At 42.1% G+C, this 21,182-nt stretch overlaps 1 protein-coding gene across 1 annotated transcript in view; it reads left to right on the forward strand.

Moving 5' to 3' along the window:
- Positions 1–1,073, forward strand: part of LOC108928414 (dachshund homolog 1-like) — a 138,185-nt gene extending 137,112 nt beyond the window's left edge. The window contains exon 11 of the mRNA XM_029256851.1: positions 799–1,073. Coding sequence (XP_029112684.1) covers positions 799–836 — 38 coding nt within the window. The 3' untranslated portion in view covers positions 837–1,073. The remainder of the gene's footprint in view (positions 1–798) is intronic.
- Positions 1,074–21,182: the final 20,109 nt, after the last annotated feature.

Raw genomic sequence — 21,182 nt, forward strand, 5'->3', positions numbered from 1 at the left:
CAGCACGAAGGAGTCTCTTCGTCCCGATAAACACGGCTTCCCTGGAGGAAATGCCATCCGTTAAGTGCTTCGCATCATAAGTGAGGTGATGTGTTCAGTCCAGAGTGTCGCAGGATGCAAGCGGAACTCGTCTCTCTTGCGTTTCTGTCGCTCGGGACGTGATGTTTTTATTGTAACCATCATCGAATGTTACTTATCTGACACCTCGATCAAGTGTTCTGCAGCAGCAGGGGGTCCGAACGGCTCTAACCGCTGCGCCACCTGCTGTCCCAAACAGTTGTGTTGCGGTTACGCTCAACGTTGTCGGCGGAACACGGGACGGCGGGTAACGTGCTGGTTACAGCTACTGCCTTTGGACTCCAAGGTTGCAGGTTTGAATCCCACCTCTGGCTGTAGTACCCTTGAGCAAGGTCTTTACCCTAAATTGCTCCAGTAAAATTACCCAGCTTTACGAACGGGTAAATAATTGTAACCTCAACACTGTAAGTCACTTTGGAGAGAAGCGTCAGATAAATGTTAAATTAAACTTGAAACGTGGTGAAAAATGCTATTTATCTTCTGGACAAATCTTTTTTTCACTTGTGATGGGAGGGGTCGCACATTTGTGTCAGTTACGGTATTTTCGGATGAAATTACCCCGCGTTCGTTCACCGTTAAATGCAGTCAGGTGCCGCAGGCGAATCCCTCCACCGGTCGTTGAGTCGAAATGAACAGTAAACGATTATTTTTCCTAATGATGATTTCTTTTTTTTTTTTTAACCTTGTTTTTGCTTGTGCTTTTGCTCCGTTTGCTCATAGATGGGAGACTTTTTCTGAAAACCACGGTGATGTACTGAGGACTCTGCGCACGGAGCAGTCGCACGGAGATGCCCGGCCGGCGGCCTGCGGCGAGGCGGAGGAACATCGGCGGCGGCCCGCGTGGCAACCGACCGGCGGTCCAACAGGAGCGTCCGTGTCTGCAGGAAAACTGTGTGTAAATGTAGAAATAGAACTCCTTTCCCAGCTGATACACCACGCCACGCGGCGGCTGCAGGACCCCGCACCCCGGTTTGCTAAACAGGACGAGAATCCCCCCCCCCCCCCCCGCCATCACCTCCATCCCGAGCACAGAGGACAGACGCTGTTGGGCGTCACCGATACGAGACAAACCCGCAGCACTGAAGGTTTTATACCCTATTTAAACCAGCGAGAAAGCTTCGAAAGAGGAGTTCTGATTCAGAGGTTTTTTTTTTTTTTTTTTCCTATCCGTAGGAACCTCTAAACACGGTTAAATTCCAAGAGCATCAAACCCAAGCAGCTCACAGGCGACATCTGGAAAATGAAGTGAATTTAACTCCATGTTAGATGAGGAGCGACCTGATGATGACTGATGTAACGATTTAAAGTTTTCTAAATTAGGATAAATTCGCATCCGGCTTCTTTTTAGTGGTTTTTGTACATACCGGGTCAGAAGTGGACACGCTCAGAAAATTTTAAAAGAAAGAAAGATGGTATGTGTATATAAAGTTAAGAGATGGTATTGTGTATGCAGTAGAACTATTAGGGGAAAAAAAAAAAAAAAAAAACAATACAAACATTTATATTGAATTTCTAGAATTGTTGATTTCTTCTTTTTTTTTTTTTTTTTTTTTTTTTCCTCCAGTTCCGCCACTTTTCCTTCAAATAGCTGCCATTTTAGTAAGAACGCATGCAGGCATGTTCATGTTTGTCCTGGAATTATGCTATTTAATAAATTCTATTTTTTGCTTAAACTACACTTAGGGAGTGATTTCATCGAAGCCCAACGTTAGTTTGTCCAGCAAATTTAAGCCTTTTTTTTCTATGTGCTTCGGTTCAACTGGCCTGGTAAACTCCCCGATGTTTCCACTTTTTGTGGTTTTTTTTTTTTTTTTTTTTTTTTTTTCTCTTCTTCATATGGGATTAATTCACAAACAAAAATATGAGATGTTTTCTTGTTTCGGTTGTATTGCTGTGACTGCGTGCGCGCAGGGACGGAAATTTAATTTCCACACGAGGATGACTCACAAAACACAGTTCGGTCAAATATCGGTGTTACGGTGATTATTATAATAAAAAATGATGCGAATTATATTGGTATTATTTGATGTTATAAAAACAACAGCTAAACTGTGACATTACCTATTTTTTTGAGAATGTCTGGGACTTGTCCAGCTGTCCAGCCAGCGGTGGGGCTGTTTCCGGGGGCCGAAGGCTCACCTGTCACCTCCCTTTTTCGAAAGAGCATTTCCCTTCTGTGCCGACGACCAGAAATACACCTACAAGCACAGCCTAACATCATGAAAACTGGCATGAAATTTAAGATTAAATTCAGAGAAGGTGCCTTTATACTAATAATTTCATAGGTGGGACTGGTACCTATGACCTTCAGTAGATATAGGCCCCCCCCCCCCCCCCCGAGCCTGTTGAAAACACCAGTCACAGAATGAGTCACATTTACAGTAAATCAAGGAATAGTTGGATCAGTGTACGGCAGGACTAGACTTTTTAAATTGACCAACGGCATCGTCACACACTGAAGAAACGATGTAAAAATGGCATGTAACCGACACCACACACGTGTACAGTGACAGACGGACTTTTTTTGGTCTTTATTGACTTTCTCATGTGAACCTCAGTGGTGCTGGACTCAGTGTAACTGTGCTGGTTTTCCACTGTGTGTGTGTGTGTGTGTGTGTGTGTGTGTGAGAGAGACAGAGTTAGAGAGTTAATCGCTCCATGCATTGTTGATTCCGGCCATGGCAAATCTGCAACACACCTTTCCCTCAGCTTTATTTTCCTTTACTTTTTTTTTTTTTTTTTTTTTTAAATTTGGAGCTCATTTGGGGTAATTTAGCAACAAACGATAGAAATGTTTTAAATCCATTTCTTCTCTGGTCCCACATTGTGTGGTCCAGAGTGAGCTGAACTGCTTTGTGTTTAAACATGTCTTTTTTCCGCAGTGTACATGTGCTCCAGTATATGTGTGTGTGTGTGTGTGTGTGTGTGTGTGTGTGTGTGTGTGTGTGTGTGTGGTTCAGAGCTGCATTGTCAGACCCCAGCAAAACCCAAAAAAATTCAGTGTGTACACTGTAGGCATTCTTTAAAAGCCGTTTTTATGTATTAAATCCTCGCAGCTGGTCTCTCTGGACTTTCACATACACTGAAAGACTCCCTTATGCAGAATGTAGGAGTTTACACTGGTTTGTGGTATTTTTTACCCTTGCTTTGTTGACAAGTTAAACCACTGAAGCCCATATCAGACACCATTGCCTTTTATTATATATTACGTGCATTAGAATTGTACTATTTATGATTTAAACATCACTCGTAAGGGTATGCTTGACAAGTCTGACATTTGTAATATTATGGGCAGCTATTTTTATATTTATGATAATTATGACTATATTTTATTTTGGCTCACAGGCTTTGAAGTTTAAAACTAGTCTTGATTTAAGGTAAACTGTAACCACTTAATCTCATGAGGCTAACCTGAGTTCATCATTTTGGTTTATATATTTTGTATATAGTATGTATAGTAGATAACGTATTACAGTATATGCAGGTATACACTGTAGCAGGCCTAATGGATATGCTTCTCTTCATTTTGTCTCGCAATCGGGAAAATGTATTTTTAAAAAATGATGCAAAAGTTTTCTTTCTTTTTTTAAAAATTGGTTTCCTTCATGTTCCTTTTTTGTTTGGTTAGTGTGAGTGTACGCCTGTGTGTGCCTGTGCGTATGTGTGTTTTATATACCATAGTGTTATCGCATAATAAAATGTGTAAATGAGGATCAGACTAAATCTTTTAACTGTAAATAAATGATTTTATGTGTAGCTGAATGTGTGTGTGGGACTAATTCTGAAGCACACCGGAGCACCATGGACAACAGGGGGCATTACTGGGAGAGGGCTTTGCTTTTCGGGTGGTGCCAGGCGGGGTTCTGAACGCTGCACTTGGGTCTGGAGAAAGTGCGTGTTGGGGGAATCTCGTGGGGAACTCCATCCATCCCAGATTCGTCTCGGAGTTTATTGGATTGGAGCGGTACCCGGCTGGTCCGCTGTCACACCCGTCTGGTGTGTAACGGGTCCGTTCTGGACGTGAGCTGTCTGGGTCGGTTCCTTCCGGGCTCGTCCTAGACATCAGCTCCTTCTTTTGCGAAAATCCCTTCGTCGCTTCGGAAAACTAGAGAGGAAAACGGCAAAAAAAAGAAAGGAAAAAAGAAAAATCAGGGTTTAATTAGTTTAGTCAAGGTCCCACCATCTCACCCCAAAGAAAAGTGCTCTTTTGAGGCTGAGATTTTCTTCCTCTGTGCCATATTAAGATTTTTTTGCAGCACAAATGTTATCACAGCAGTGCATTTCATTAATTGAAAATATCTGTCCTTACCATGCATGGCCAATTCAACAAGATGAATCTGCTTTTACCGAAATGAAATTCTCCAGCAATAACTTGGCATTTCAGCATTCCTGCGATATAAAGACTGTAAGCATTTAATTATCCAAAAGTTTTTTTTTTTCTTTTTTTTTTCCTTACTTCAGGGATAATGAAGTAACTTTTCTGGGAGATGACAAAAAAATCTTTTCATTTTTAAGCAGATTGGTGGATGATTATGAAACAAGTCTGCCGTTTTCTCTTTCCTGGATGGTTCCTTGGTTTGTAGTGCAAAGTTGACCACAAAAATGCATAAAATGTAGCAAATGAAAGAAGGTCTGCAGTTTTAGCGTAATGTAAAAATTTTAATTAAGGATTTCTCTGGTGGAAACATTCTCTGCGGCCCGTTTAAAATGGGAGGAATCCATCTGATAAATATTGCATTTTGAAATGTGTAAAACAAGCTTCGTTTTGCAGATGAGAGCAAACTCAAAATGACACTAATCAATTGCTAACAATGCTTGTTAATTTTTTATTTTTCAAGCCGCTGCTGTTTTTCTGCAACTGGGCTCTATTCTCAGAATCAATGCAAAAGCATAAAGCATGGTTATTGTTTAACAAGCACTTTACCTCTGTTGCCTTTTTTTTTTTTTTTTTTTTTTGCCAAATAAGCAAGCAGGGATCATTTATTTCATTTATCTGTTTGGACTTTCTATGTTTGAAGTGCTACGTTTGGACTTTGTCACGGTGGCCTACACATATGTCAGTGTACTTTTGTATTCTTGCATCTGTAAACTGTAGTGTCAAAATAACTGATTTTTTTTTAATCATTTCTTTAACTGATCTTTTTTTTTTTTGGCTGAATTTTTTTCCCGAAATTCACACATTATCATGTTTGCAACAAACAAAGTGTCAAGATTAAATGGCCTCTAACTCTATTCATAGCAAGTGAAACACATGGAGAAATAGGAACAGCGCACACTGAAAATGGATCATTAATAAGCTGCTCAGTTGCCATTATGTTACAAAATCAAAATTGCAGAATCGGTCGTTTGATTTTGAATTTGCTAGAAAAATGTCTGCAGGTCCCAGGTAGTTTTTCATGGGAGTGAGAGTAAGGAACATTCAGAGTTACAGAAGAGGTTAGATTTTAAGCTCGCTTGAAGGTCCAATAGTAGGTTTCATATAGTTCATAACAGGGCCCCATAATAATGTGACAGTGTTTATTTTGTATAATTATGGTTATTTGATATATTTTTTCTTTTATATATACAAGCAGCTTCTTAAAGTGCTTTACAGTAGAGTAGAAAGACATGAGTTAAGTTGCGGCATCAGATTTGAGTTGTTGGGACCTCTTGAGAGGTTTTCATTATAAGGGATGGAACAGAAATAGTTTTACCACTGCCTTTTTCCACACATAGTGTCCACACCATACACACGCCGAGCTGGATTCGAACCTACACCCCAGCAATCATCTCAGCCATTGTGACACACCCGCGCTATCCACAGCATTACCAAGCCATCACACATGGGTTGTGTAAATGTATACATGTACAGTGGTTACAGAAATACTGATCAACATTTGAAAACTACAACAACAAAATAAAATCTAAATAAAGAGAAAATAAATGCTGACAGTTAAAGGCAGAAGAGGAGAGAAAAAAAGGGATACACAAATGATTTATGTGAAAGATTTAGAACGTGTCGGTCTTAAGCCTGGATTTAAAGATGTCCTTGATATTACAGAGCAGATATTTCTACTGTTCTCAGGTTGCAGCGGGAAAGAAGCATGATTTTCCACAGACTGCAGGTGAGCTCGAAGGACATGTGAAAGACCTCATCAGATGTCATGGGCTTAAGGGTCGTTACACGTGACCGTGGGCTATTGTGCCCCTCTAGTTGTCTCCAAAAGGTGCAAGAATGTATTCTAGAGGATCCTCCAATAATAAATCACCAGGTTTAGTACTGCGTATGTCATCTTGTACCCAATGATAAGAGCAGAGGGAGCCATAGCGGAAAGCCCAGTCACATCATGTAACGGACTGGAAACAGGTACCTCGTATGAAACTTGTACGATGAGAAGTGAAATTGACACCGAAAGACAAATTCCTCTTGTAAGCAATCCTGAAATGTGTTGACACAGCACTGCATTCTCTACTCCCATTTTGCATGCTTTTTAAAGCACGCCCATCGCAGACTGTGGAAGATGAATAATTGACGGCTCACTGCATAATTCAACACAGCATTGTGAAAATTCAAGGTCTGGCACATTTCAAGCTTTTATTCCTTATTGAAAATGAGGTTAAAGTTTCAATCAACCTTGAAAAAAATGCATTTAAATAGGCAATGAAGTATGCTGGATCAGACTTAAAGTCCAGCTGTTTTTTTTTTTATTTTTTTACGGCAAACAGGACATCATCCGTATCTCCCACGTGTACCGTGACTTGGTCTGTAGCGGTGAAGGCGGTAAGGAAATCGTCCTTTGCAGGAAGTTCACATCCCTGACCATCACTTTTTTTTCAGAGGAAGAATAAAAAGTGTGACATTTTTATCCTTTTGCTTAGCAGACACTCTGTACCAAATTTCAAGATTGTGGCCATTTAAACAGCTGCGATTCTAAGGTGTGCGGCTTCTGCGTCAATAATCACTGCGCCCCCTGCTCTCCCTTTGAAATAAAATACCCTGAGAATATTAATCAGGTAATGGAAGATGCTGAAGATGTCGTCCAAATACGGTGCAACCAAAGAGCATCAATTACACCTTTTTTTTTAAAACGTATATCAGGTTAAGAATTTGGAGAAAACGATAACGAATGCAAATGCTGTAACGGAAAAACGCACGTGGACGTAATTCGTCCTGCGTTACGCACCCAGACAGGCTGCAGCGCTGGCTTAAGGAAACGGCACGGGTTGATTGAGCAAAAGATAAAGTTAATGTCACCTAATCAGAACAGGCCATTATGTATTAGAGGAGCTGCAGGAGAGTCACCTGACGACGGCCAGGCCACATTATCTAAATTAACATTTCGTAAGCATGAGCATGGAGGGCCCGGGCGCAGCGAGAGGAGGGAGGCTGCGGCCTGCATTTAGACATTCTGCAGTAATTATTAATTTATGCTTGTCTGTGGCCTTAATGAAAATGAAAGCCGGGAAAGAGAACAGGGAGGGATAATGTTCCGTGAAATTGAGTTTCATTTGTGCAGAGTCCCACCTTTTAACTTCTAGTTTCTCCGCAGGAAATGAAGCCAAACGGAATTCTGCGGAGAGCAGGTTTGTTTACACGCCTCCCCCCGCCGCCTCTTGGCCGAGACGGAGAAACGCGTCTGCTCCGCGCAGACAGACAGACACACACACACACACACACACACACACACACACACACACACACACACACACACACACACACACACACACACGGTGCGGTATCTGTCCTAATCACCTGAATTAACTCCTCTGCCTTGGTGCGCACCCCCAAATCGCCAGTAATACATCATTACCAGATTGCTTAGAATGACAAGTGTGTTTTCTCCTGCAGAAGCCGTGCATACCGAGGTTCAAAAACAAATCACAGCATGCGTTTAATATTTTATAGTCTAATGAAAGGCAGGCAGACTGCAGGTGATTGACAGCATTTATTCAGCCCCATGTAGGCCCCCACCCTGGCTGCTGTCCTGCTGCAAATATCTCCCACATCTATGTAAACTTCAGATTGTGACCATTTAACTAGGTACAATTCTGGCTCAAGGGTGCTGCTTCTCTGTCAGTAATTTCTGCACCCCCTGTTGCCCTTCAAAGAATTTGTGTGTGTGTGTGTATAAAAAGCACCTGGCTGTTGCTAGAGAATGTGGGTTTGATCCCCAGTCTGTGTAAAGTTTGCATGTTCTCCCCATGTCTGCATGGGTTTCCACTGACTGCTCTGGTTTCTTCCCACAATCAAAAGATGCACTGTTCAGGTAGATTGGTGGTGCTAAATTCCCCAAAGTGTGTGAATGGGTGAGTGTGCGTTTCTACCCTCCGATGGACTGGAATCCCCTCTAAGGGGTACATCCCTCACCATTCTGCCCAGTGCTCCCAAGGTAGGTTCTGCAAACTTGCTCAGGAGAAGAGTTTATTGAAATTGTATGGAGATATAACGTATATATTGTTGTTATATATTTTTTTTAAAGAAATAGTTACATGAATAATGAAGCCCATATATATATTAAAAATATGTATATATACATATATATATAAATTCCCCCCCAATATCTGTCCAGCCTATGCAATGTGAATCTGTGCAACACACTCACCATCTGGGTTCACTTCTGCTTCTCGACACAACTTCCTGAAAGATACTCCACATATTTTTCTTGATAAATCTGCACAAATGTGGGTAAAAATGACACACCGTAACGCCGTGTTCATATAGAGAGAAAGAAAATAATAATGCAGTAGTAATGTCCAAATCTCACTGCCAGGTCACTAAACCTGTTTTAAAGTGGGGGTGTGGGGAGGGGGCACCGAAAGAACGGCAGCAAATCAAGGTGAAGGGCTTCTTCGGAGAAGGGAGGCAGTATTTCTTCGTCTCTCATGATGTCTGGAGGTGCCTTTGTAACTTCTGAGCTCCACTTGCAGCAGGTCATTTATTTACTGTGCCACCTGTCCGACTGCCGGTGCAGCAGTTAGGCTTCGCACTTTTACAAACACAACATTAATATTGTATAAATGACCGTTTTCCTATTTCCATACACAGAATTACTTTTACTTAACCTGCTAAATTTTTAATGGAAGACTTTTATATAATCTACATAGCAGACACCTTTGCCCTAATCAATCCAGAGCATGAGTTACTTACACGGATGTACCCGCTTACATTTATTGGACACTTTTCCCCAAAGTGACTTACGCTGTTAATCTACCTGCAATTATTCACCCATTGGTACAGCTGGGTAATTCTAAGTGGAGAAATTTATGGTAAGTGCCTTGCTCAAGGGTACTGCAACCAGAGGCGAGATTCAAACCTACAACCTTTGGGTCTAAAGGCAGCAGCTAAAACCACTACGCTACCAGCTGTCTGTTGGGCCACTGGATATTCTTAGTGTATCAATTCAGGGTACCATGTTCGATTTTACTACAGCAGAGACTTGGATTCAGACCGAGGGATGTTCCGGCTGCAGGGCGATAGCTCTAACCACGACGCCACCTGCAGCCGTTTATAGAAAACATCAGAAAAGTACAAACTTAAAAAATGAATGGAGTCACAGACTTTAGTTTTATTTGTTCAAATTTTTTTAAATGCCTTATTCACCCGATTATTTGGTGTCTGTGTCCAAGGTGACCTACAGCATGAGGTTTGTCTGCAAAGCAGCTTACAGTAATTTACCCATTTATACAGCTGGGTAATTTTTCTTGTATCAATTCAGGCTGAGTACCTCGATCTGAGTTAATACAGCAGGAGAAGGATTTGAATATTTACATAATATTTCCTTGGCAGATGCTTCCATCCATCACTCCACACATATTCTTGACTAAAAAGAGACAGAACAGTAATGCGCAACAGTGACACTTAACAGTTTTGGGGGGAGAAGCTTCTCTACTTTGCTGTGGTCCATATAGAATGAACATATATCACACTTTGTGTTTTTTAAAGGAATTCCAGTCTTAGACAACACACACACACACACACACACACACACACACACACACACACACACACACACACACACACACACACACCCCCCCCCCCCCCCCCCCCCTCCATCCAGAGAGTCAGGCTGATCTGAATTCTCCATGACTCACTTGTCAAACAGCTATATTAAAAGCAGTTCTCATTCTCTAAAAGCAACTGTTCTGTTTCAACTGTCCACTCAGCACGTTATATTTAATTATTATCTAATAAGAAGAAAAAAAAATGATCTACTTAAAAAAAAAAAGTCGTCGGGATATTTTGCTCCAAATTCTGAGTTGGGGGAAAAAAAAATTGCCGGTCATTCCTGAAGGAACACACGGGTATGGCCCGTGTCTGCGGCGATGAATGGGACGACGCGTCCTCGGATTTTTCTTCATTTGCCGACTCTGTCACGGGGAAGGGGAAAGAGGCTGCGGTACGGGGGGGAAAAAGCTCACACAAGCTATTAACCTTCCCCCAGCTCATCAACTTTATTTTGCAATCTTCCTTCAAAACCATTAGAATACCCTGAAGAAATGACTTTCCAATTAAAGAGGATCTAGAAGAAGAAGGCCTTTTTATCTCCACTCCTGGAGTTCTTTATTCCAATAATTTAAATTGGAATTGATTTTTCAATTTAGCCGCTGACTGCTACGGACACGCAGAGAGGGCCAAATAGAGTTGCATTCCTGAAATATTTGTCATGGCAATGCGCTCCTCGTAAATTCGCAAGGGCCCCCCGTCTTTAATGCGTTTCCTCTGCCGTCGTCCCCGGCAACAGATTTGCGCCTCAGCGTGGGATGACCTCTGCGGCTGCCCCGCGCGGGTCATCGACCGCGCCTGCGGGTTTTTATTTCCGCGGGAGGAAAGCACTTCTTTGCGTCGGGCTGCATTTCATTGCCTTTTCTTAGCATCGGGAATAAACAGGTTCCGAGAGAGGAGAAATGAAGGCTCTTCTCTAACTTCGATAAATGTTCAAGTGCTGTAAAGTACTCTGTTTCTGATGATGGCTGCGAGTGTGAAGCCTGGATCTGCTTCACCCTGCGATCCCAGCAACACGGTTTTCCACGCTGCCGCGCGTGTGTGCCGTTTCTCAGAACATGTGGAGCATGTTCGTCTACTGGTCATTTCAAGATGATTCTTACTGGAGGTACAAATTATGAGACTGACATTGATTTCTTTAGCAGACGCTTTTCTCCAAAGCGACTTCCAATGAACTCTATGCAGTGTTATGAGCCCACACATCTTATTCACCACGGTGACTTACACTGCTAGATACACTACTTACACTGGGTTACTCATCCGTACATCAGTGGAACACACTCTCTCTGTCACTCACACGCTATGGGTGAACTTGAAGAGCGTCTCTTTGGACTGTGGGAGGAAACCAGAGCACCTGGCGGAAGCCCACGCAGACACGGGGAAAACGTGCAAACTCCACACAGTAACTTTAGTATACTTTGTAAGTAGTGTATCTAGCAGTGTAAGTCACCTTAGTGAATAAGGTGTGTGGGCTGGTAACACTACATAGAGTTCATTAGAAGTCACTTTGGAGAAAAGCGTCTGCTAAATAAATAAACGTAGATGCAAACCTGTAGAAAGGGGGTGCGGTGGCGCAGCGGGTTTGACTGGGTCCTGCTGTCTGGTGGGTCTGAGGTTCAAGTCTTGCTTTGGGTGCCTTGCGATGGACTGGCATCCCGTCCTGGGTGTGTCCCCTCCAGCCTTGCGCCTTGTGTTGCCAGGTTAGGCTCCGGTTCGCTGCGACCCTGTTTGGGAAAAGTGGTTTCAGACAGTATGTGTGTCTGACGTTCTAAGTTGCTTTAGAGAAAAGCCTTGATTAAATGTATCAAAGTACATATAAATGCAAGTAGGGTCACAGAGTTCCCAGGCTCCTCATCTTCTGCAATGTCAAGTTATGGATTTTCAAACATACAAACATTTTTCCCTGTTTTTTTTTTTTTATTTTTATTTTGAATTGCATTTCCTTCACTCTTTTTTCCAAACCTGCTGTTTGGACCTGTTTTTACGTGGCCACCCAAAACATGAGCATCGCACACCCAGACATGAGTGCGTGACATTTCTAACTCGACTCACTTCCACGATGTTTCCAACTCATACCTGGTGACCCCAAGTGTAGCTGATCAGTAAAAAGATGAGGAATGACGAACACGTTCACGGGACGTATTGGCCAACAGTCGGCGTTGAATAGGAACGGAAACTGTCTATTGCCACTTTAGTCTTAATTTTGATGTAGCAGAAAGTTTAAAAAATATATCCCTGGATCGATCGGTCCGTCAGCTGTTGTTCAGACAGCGTCGATCACAACACGCTCTCCATTCATCCCTACTCCTTGCTTTTCTCCTCCACAGGCGGCCTTCCCATCTGACGAGATCATCTTCCCATCTCCTTGGAGGTCGTCCAGGTGGTCGTTTTCGTTCTCTCGGGTACCGCTCAGCTAGGAGTGTAGTGCATCGGTTGTCCGCTATCCACGCTATGTGTCCTGCCCATCTCATCTTATTCCGCCTGTATTCTGCCACAACGTGCTTTACTCCGCTGCTTTCCCACAGCGCTTCATCGGTTACATGGTCTAGGCGTGTGACACCGACCATTCTGCACTCCATAAAACATGACGAGGGGCTGCTAAAAAAAAAAATATATATATATATATATACACACACAGTATATTTAAATGAAAAGTCTTATTTACTTACATACTCTAGCTATGTGCAATATTTTTTCAGAATCCAACCATGAAATAAATGTACTTTGAAGCTTTTATTGAACATGACTGAGGGATGAAGGTAACCGAAGTTACAAACAAAACGAATTGCGAACAGACTTAGTGGCCCAGTTGTGAGAGTCGAAGAGACGGCGTACAATAAATCAGAACGGAGTCTCCTGCCTCGTATCCGGCGTCTCCGGGCCCTATAAATGGGTGCTTTTGACAATTTAAAAAAAAAAAGTAATATCATATAGTCATTCAATTTAGTCATCATTGACTCCAAACTTCCTGTAAGTCTCATTAACGCTGAGCTTCGGCACTCCGGACAGGGGGAAACAGTTATATTCTCAGACACCGTGAATCACAATGAAAAACAGATGTTTGCCACTTTTAAAACCGTCCTTAAACGCTTACTCCTCACTTGGCTCGGCAGCTGCCTTATAATGAGCATTTATCGTCGTTCTACTCCGCGTGGCGCGTTTACGGGGCCTGGTGCTCGGCCAGGTTATTTTCGCTCGTTGTTCTACAGGGCGGTTCGGAGGGCCGAACGCTGACGGTTCGCGCATTCGCTCCTGACAGATGCGTCGGCCCGGTTCGCTCTCTGCCGAGTTGTTTAATATCGCCGGCACTACCGGAATTGTGCGGAAGATTAATGGGCACAATGGACGGGTGGCAGCGGCGAGGAGACGCGGGACAGAGCGGCCCAGGAGCCATCTGTTCGCCCGCCGTCACATCTCCTCCTTAATGGGCAGAGTAAACAGACACGGGGCCTCCGCCGAAATCCCGACTCCGGTGTCACCGCAGAAATACATCAATTAACGTGACAAAGTAATCAGCTTTTGCGCGGGGAGGGGGGGGGAGCCTGACGGAGGAGATTCTACTTTCCAAGGAGCCGCTTTGTTTTCCTCATCTTTCTCTTTTTTTTTTTTTTTTTTTTTTTTTTTTTGGGCTAAAGTCACGAAAACAAGGAAGGTTGGGGATAATCTGCTACAGTAAAATTCAGATGAAAGACGGGGCCCGTGGAAAAGGGCGGTGATTAAGGAGAGTGTTCTTGAGGCAAAACAGAACTTGGCATTTGTTGAAAGGAAACATAATCAAATTTAAAAGGAAACAGCACGTTGGGTTTAATGCGCTTTCTGGAAACGTAATTTTTGAGCTGAAAGAGAGTCGCCCCGGAACAGGGTGCGGAAATTACTGTAAATATTGCCGTGAGCGCAATGCTTTATTTTTATTATGCTCAAATGACGGGTTTGCTTTAAAAAGGTTCAGATATAAAACCTGTCGTGGGATTACTGTTCCGCTCGCTCTATTCAGTCCCACTTTAAAACCATTCCGCTTTTTTCCCCATTGTGATTAATGTTTGCTGGGAAAAAAAGTATTTTTTTTATTTTTAAAATTAATTTTCCCTATTATTTTGCTCTTATTTAATTACATGCTCTCTAAAAGCTGGTAAATACACATGGGTATCATGATCGTCTCCTCTGTGAAAATGATTAAATAGATTAGGAACTCCGTATTGTTACGACACAAAAAAAAAATCAGAGTGCAGTAAGGCTGGAGTTCCTTTCACAAGGAGATGCTCTAGAAATAATTTTGAACGCTTGTGTGGCAATATATGTGAAATATGTGCTATGATTCCCTGTGAAGGTCCTGGGTTTGGCTCCCTGCTCCTGCTGTTGAACCCTTCATCAAGGTACGTACCCTGAATTGATAAACGGCCATCCCCCGACGTACGTCCGGGTTCCGTTCTGACCGAGCACTCGGATCTCCAAATGGACGTAAGTCGGACGTATGTTAGTGCGGCATGTAGAAGTCGCGTGCCTGTACAGCATTCTTTTATCCTCCTCAGTTTAATTATGATTATCTCATCTTTTATTAACCAGCCTTCTTAATTGACATTTTATATGATTATGTAGTCTTCTTACCTTTTATTTAAGATTTAGTTCATATTTCATCGTTTTTATTTTTTGTGTTACGCAAGTTCTATCTGATTCTCATTTTTGTTTAACCAGTTTTATGAATTGACATTTTTTTTTAATCACTCTATGGTTTACTTTCAAAAAAATGCTGACAAGAACTGAGAGAGATGCCATGATGTACACAACGCCGGGATATTGTCTGAGGGTCACTGTAGTACGCACACAGCCATTAGTACTGGTGGGCATGCAACCAAGCGTAATTTTTATATTTACATATCTTTTTTCTTGATTTTTTAAAATCTGTACAGTATTTTTTTGGTCGTAAGTCGCGTAGGCCGTAAGTAGCGGAGAGGCTGTAGTTGGAATATCCTGTGGTATAAATGGGTAAACCGGTGTAAAGGCACATCCATTCTTTCAGATTTCCTCCAACAAAGGTTTCAGCTAAATGAAGGATCATCTCCGTGTCTCCAGATCCAGCTCTACATGTTGTGTTCAGAAGCAGCGCTATTAATCTAATACATTTTTCTTGACAGCTTATATATGATGCTCCGGACATTAATGCTGCGGTAACAAACTCATCTAGGCCATCTATATCTCAGTGTGGATTATGTTTTAGCTTTTCTGCCACATTTACTCTTAGTTTTATAGTTTTTTATTTGTATTGTCTATTACTATCCATTAATTTAGCTTTGCTTCAAAACAAATTCAAATTTTTAATTAATATTATCATTCCTCATTATTAATTTGACAGCATTCTCCAAAGCCGTTTACAATGTGAGGTTTGTACACTAAGCTCCTTACTCTTTTAGTCATTTATGGAGCTGGGTAATTTTTACTCTATCGGTTCAGCGTAAGCACCTTGATCAAGGGCACTACAGCGAGGGGGTGGGATTCGAACCTGGATCCTTTGATTGCAAGACAGCAGCGCTCACCCCTTAGCCACATGCAAAAAAAAAAAAAAAAAAAAAAAAGGAACGTATAAAAAATGTTCGTAGAGAAGTATAATTTAGTTTTCAAAGAACCCAAAAGCATCAGCGTATCAGCTAGATCCTAGTGCCCCCCTCAGAAGACACTTGAGACTGCTCACGTGCGCCGCGCGTAACAATCTGCTCACTTATTATGTCAAGAACACAGTACTTTACTGGATTAAAATAAATCTTGCACTAATCTATTGAAAACCTGACAAAAGGAGGCTGAGATTTCAAGCCACTTAGCTAAGTAGAGTTGAAAAAAGGCCTGCATTATTTATACTCACTAATGGTGCCGTGCTGCTCTCTGCTCGAACCAGCGGCAGCGCCGGCGCAGCCTGGCACACATGCAACAGCTGTAATGAAAGTGATGAATTTTCCACTTTTACATTCCTAACTGCGTGATCAAGTGGACTTAATTCTCCTCCAGTAAATGCTTCATCGCACATTACGCCTGTTTGTTTAACCCCCCACCCCCCGTTTTGATCAACTGCTTGTCTGGTGCAGGGTTGTGGAGGTTCAGAACCTATCCTGGAAATGTAGGGCGTGGGGAAGGGGACACCCTGCAAAGGATGCCAGTCCATCGCAGGGCAATCTCACACACTACGGGCAATTTAGAGTAAGCAGTTCATTGGAAACACGTGTCTTTGGACTGTGAGAGGAAACCAGAGCACACAAATGCAGTGAGAACGTATAAACTGTATACATCTTGAGCTGGATTCGAACCCACATCTGAGTCATAAGGCACCAGCTCTAGGAACCGATGCTGCCCTTTGCCGATTCATAAAAGTATTAAAAGTACAGGGTTTAGCTTTGTTTGGGGACATCTGGTAGCGTAGTAGTTAGAACTGCTACCATTGGATCTAAAGGTTGCAGGTTCAATCCCCCCCCCCCCGACTGTAGTACCCTTGAGCGAGGTATTTACCCTAAATTACTCCAGTAGAATTACCTGCCTGAGTAAATAATTGTAGCCTTAACATTGTAAGTCGCTTTGGAGAAAAGCATCACCTAACTGAATAAATGTAAATGTTTAGCGTGGTAAAGTGCACTGGGTGTGTGTGATGTATACATGAGCTAACTGATGCTGTTCAAACACTCGCTGGTACATCACAGCCATTCTTTCGGTGATGGCATCTGCAGCATCTGCGCCCAGTGCCTAGATGAGCGTGTGTGTCCAACAAATTCTGTGATGTTCACTCCAGTAATGAAAAGTAAACTCCAGCCGGGGTAAATTTCCACCCCAGTTGTTAGCCTAGAGGACGACACCGAACGGTCATACGGTTACAAGGGAACAAGAACCTGAGACCAAGGAAAAAGTTCAGATTTGATTTATCACAAACTCAGTGTCGTGTGGAAACGTGTTTTGGCAAATTTTACTTCTACGCCATTATTTAAACAGTTCAATATAAGAATAGGAAGAGGACCGACAACAGACCGGGTATCTTTTTGACTCTTCTTCTACGTGAAACTTTACCTGGGAGAAATTTAACTCGTGTCACAGTAACAGGCACTTTCCAGGAAGCGTCAGTAATCTCATGTAAAGTTAAAGCAAAAAAAAAACTTAAAAAAACTTAATATGTGCTTTTAAATCAGGAACGTCCAGCATTTGATACTTTTACACAGCTGGAGCAATCGAGGAGGGTAAGTGCTTTACTTGCGAGTACTGCAGTTGGAGCAGTGTGTGGGGCTTGAACCAACAACCTGCAGATCATAAGGTTGCACCGCTAACCGCTACCCCACCTACTGGCCGTTTGAGTAGAGCACTATATCAGTTAGCACATGGGAGCTGTATTGCCATAACTGGATGGCTGGGCAGGTAAAAATATTGTTCTACAAAAGGTACATTTAGGAAAACTACAATCCTATCCAGGAGAAGAGAAAAGAAGACAAGATGATATTTAATAAACACATATAAGACAAAGTACATCATTTAAAGCTAAGGAAGTCTCATATTTTTCTGCTAATTGCGATTAATTTTTTCATGTGTATCACAACTTTTTCACTTTGCTGATCAAACCGGGAATTTTTAGTGGTTTCCTTTTCATGGAAGTTTACTTATGTTAGTGTCAAGTACAGCGTGTGTGTGTGTGTGTGTGTGTGTGTGTGTGTGTGTGTGTGTGTGTGTGTGTGTGTGTGTGTGTGTTTACACGCACCGGTGTGCTGGTGGTCCTGCTGTTTACATTTACATTTCAATGTATTTATTTAGCAGACGCTTTTCTCCAAAGCAACTTCCAATGAACTCTGTGCAGTGTTATCAGCCCACACACCTCATTCACCGCGGTGACTTACACTGCTAGATACACTACTTACACTGGGTTACTCATCCATACATCAGTGGAACACACACACACACACACACACACGCTCTCTCTCTCTCTGTCACTCACACACTATGGGTGAACCTGAACAGCATGTCTTTGGAGTGTGGGAGGAAACCAGAGCACCCGGAGGAAACCCACACAGACACGGGGAGGACATGCAAACTCAACCCAGACTGAGTGGGAATCGAACCTATGTCCTCTCGCACACTAATACAGATGGTCAACGTGAAAAAAGCCACATTTCCATTTGTTGTCTCAAGAACATGTGAAACGTTGCTACCAGGAAAAAAGAAACACTAATTTTCAAACCATAACTAACAAATTTTGTCCTCTAGTTTTACTACTAACCCTGAAATGTGCTTTATGCGTGATGCATCATAAATATTACACCCATAATTCATAATATATGTGACATTTTCATGATTTATGAACACCTTTACAGTACTGTATTTTTAAAGATGCTTTTCAGAGTATACATGGACTTTAGAACACTTTAAAACATTTACTTTTTTGAGGGAAAGCGCTCTGACAGGGTAACGCTCAATATTTGAAGACCTTGCAGGCATCGTTGTGGCATGTCAGCAGTTTAAAAAATGCTGGAGACACATCTGAGAGTTGGAAACATTATTATTATATAATAATAATAATAATAATAATAAATGTTGTTGTTATCATTTTTATTATTATTATTATTGTTGTTGTTCTTGTTGTTGATAATAATAATAATAATAAGAAGAAGAAGAAGAAGAAGCAGCAGCACACCCCCACCTTATTCATTTTCAGTGGGTATTGCCATGAATGCAGATCCCAGGTGCATTCTGGGTGGAATCTTGTGTGGAATTAATAGTGAACCTGTTTTTTTTTTCTTTTTTAACCTCAAAAAGCTTTAATTGTTTTATTAGGGAAAACACATATTTCTTAGGAGCAGCAATTAATTATGATATGTATTAATTATCAGTGCATTGTGTTTAGGAGCATTTTTAACAGATTGAAAACTGTTATGTTTACAAGAATGCAATTTAACTATAATATTAATATATTTATTATTTGTATAGATTAATTGGTATGGTCTTATTATTAACATAATTTTTTCCCTATTTTGCCAGCAAGATCAGACATGTTTTTGGTTCTTCTCTCCTGACATATTCTGTTTAACACACCATAAATGACACAATAATAATGCAGGGAGGGTGTATATTGCACGTGCCTTCAGAAAAATGCCCCCTCTCCCCCCCCCCCCCCCTTTTGTTTTTGTCAAAACGGATGAGTGTTCCATGATATGTGCCCCCCATCCACTCAATTTCCACATGAGGACTGCGTCCCTGAATACATGCATGATAAAGTATATATCATTTGTAAAGTATGAAAGGAAGCAGATAGGGCTGCCGGTGGGGGTGTGGGACGGGAGACAAAAATCCATTACAGATGGCATATAGCAGAGAACTGCGGGCAAAATTTAGAAAAATAAATATGATTATGGGATCTCCGATCATTACTTGATGGTGCGCTGACAAGCAAACTCTATTAAGCCGTCTTCAAATATGGAAAAATTTTTTATGATTTCACAATGATTACATATTCACTTCACAGCTGGCTGCCTTTATGCGTCTCCATTTGTCATTGACTATTGTGTCCAATTATATGATTAGCTTTGAAAACTGCGGCTCTTGGAGGGCCCTTATGTTTCCCACTGCACTGAGTGATTCACAAACAAAGTCATTACAACATGTATTCACACATATCAAATAACAAACAGATGGTCATTGTACATGAAGGCTGATTTGTGTTCAGCGCGAGCGGTTGGGGGGAAAAAAGGTATTTTTTCAATTTTTTTCTCTTTTTTTTTTTCTTTTTTACTTAGCTTTGTTAAATGCTGACTTTTTTCATACCCAGGGAGTAGCATCTGGCTGTCGAGCTTTTAAATCAGCCTGAATGAAAGACAATCTTGTTTTCATTAATGCCTACACAGTGAAAGTGCTTCTCATGAAGATTTTAAATGAGCAAGAAAGCTTGCCTATAATTTATCATCGCCCGCATGACTGGACTGAAGATTTAATTGTTTTTAATGGCGACGACTGTCTGAATGGTTTTGTTTTCTTTGATTTCTCGCGCGGTGGGTGCGGGGCGGCGGGGATGGAGGGGGGGTAGAGAGGGAGCCGGGCCTCTACACCGGAGCTGCTCTGAGCCACCTGCTTACAGAAAATTATGTGGCTGTTTTAAATACTGCGTTGATGCTCTGGTGGGGGGTGGGGGTGGCAGACGGACCCCACGTGTAAATTGGACCTTGAGGGGATCCGCAAGAGGCTTTCAGGCAGACTGCTATCCTGCTGACAAGGTGAACATTTCCGAAAGTGCTGGGGCAAAATCCTCACCGATCAATGACTTCACATTCCTATCAATAAGCTCAGCTGATCGAAGCTTCGGTACAAATGTGTGACGCGGAAACTCTCCCGTTTACATTTACATTTATTTACTCAGCAGGCGCTTTTCTCCAAAGCGACTTCCACTGAACTCTATGTAGTGTTATGAGCCCACACACCTTATTCACCGCGGTGACTTACACTGCTAGATACACTACTTACACTGGCTCACTCATCCATACATCAGTGGAACACACAAACTCTCTCTGTCATTCACACACTATGGGGGACCTGAACAGCATGTCTTCGGAGTGTGGGAGGAAACCAGAGCACCCAGCAGAAGCATACACAGACGGGGAAAACATGCAAACTCCACACAGACTGAGCAGGGAATCAAACCCATGACCTCTCACACCACCAAGGCACCGTGAGACAGCAGTGCTACTCGCTGTGCCCATGCCTGTTACTGGAAAACATCTCGTTGATGAATAGTGATAATTTACAGGTGGTAAGAAATGTCAGATATTGTTTGGCAAACGCTTTGGATATTCAGACAAAACAGCTGGATTTGTGACTCTACATCAAACGTCTTCTTGTATCTGTTAATTTGGAAACTGTGTAAACAGTACAAAGCGAGTCAATATGCGTTGCTAAAATGTGGTGTTAACATGATATATCACTTTAGTGTAACAAGTAAGTCCAATAGTGTGTGTGTGCATGTGTATTCATTCACTCATTGCCACTAACCACATATCCTGGCCAAGGCTGCAGCAGTCCAGAACCTATCCCAGAATCACTGGGCATAAGACTACGGGGGGTACATCGTAAAGGGGACACCAGTTCATCACAGAGCAGCCACACACACACACTCACC

This window comes from Scleropages formosus, chromosome 12, assembly GCF_900964775.1.
Source record: "Scleropages formosus chromosome 12, fSclFor1.1, whole genome shotgun sequence".
Lineage (NCBI taxonomy): Eukaryota > Metazoa > Chordata > Actinopteri > Osteoglossiformes > Osteoglossidae > Scleropages > Scleropages formosus.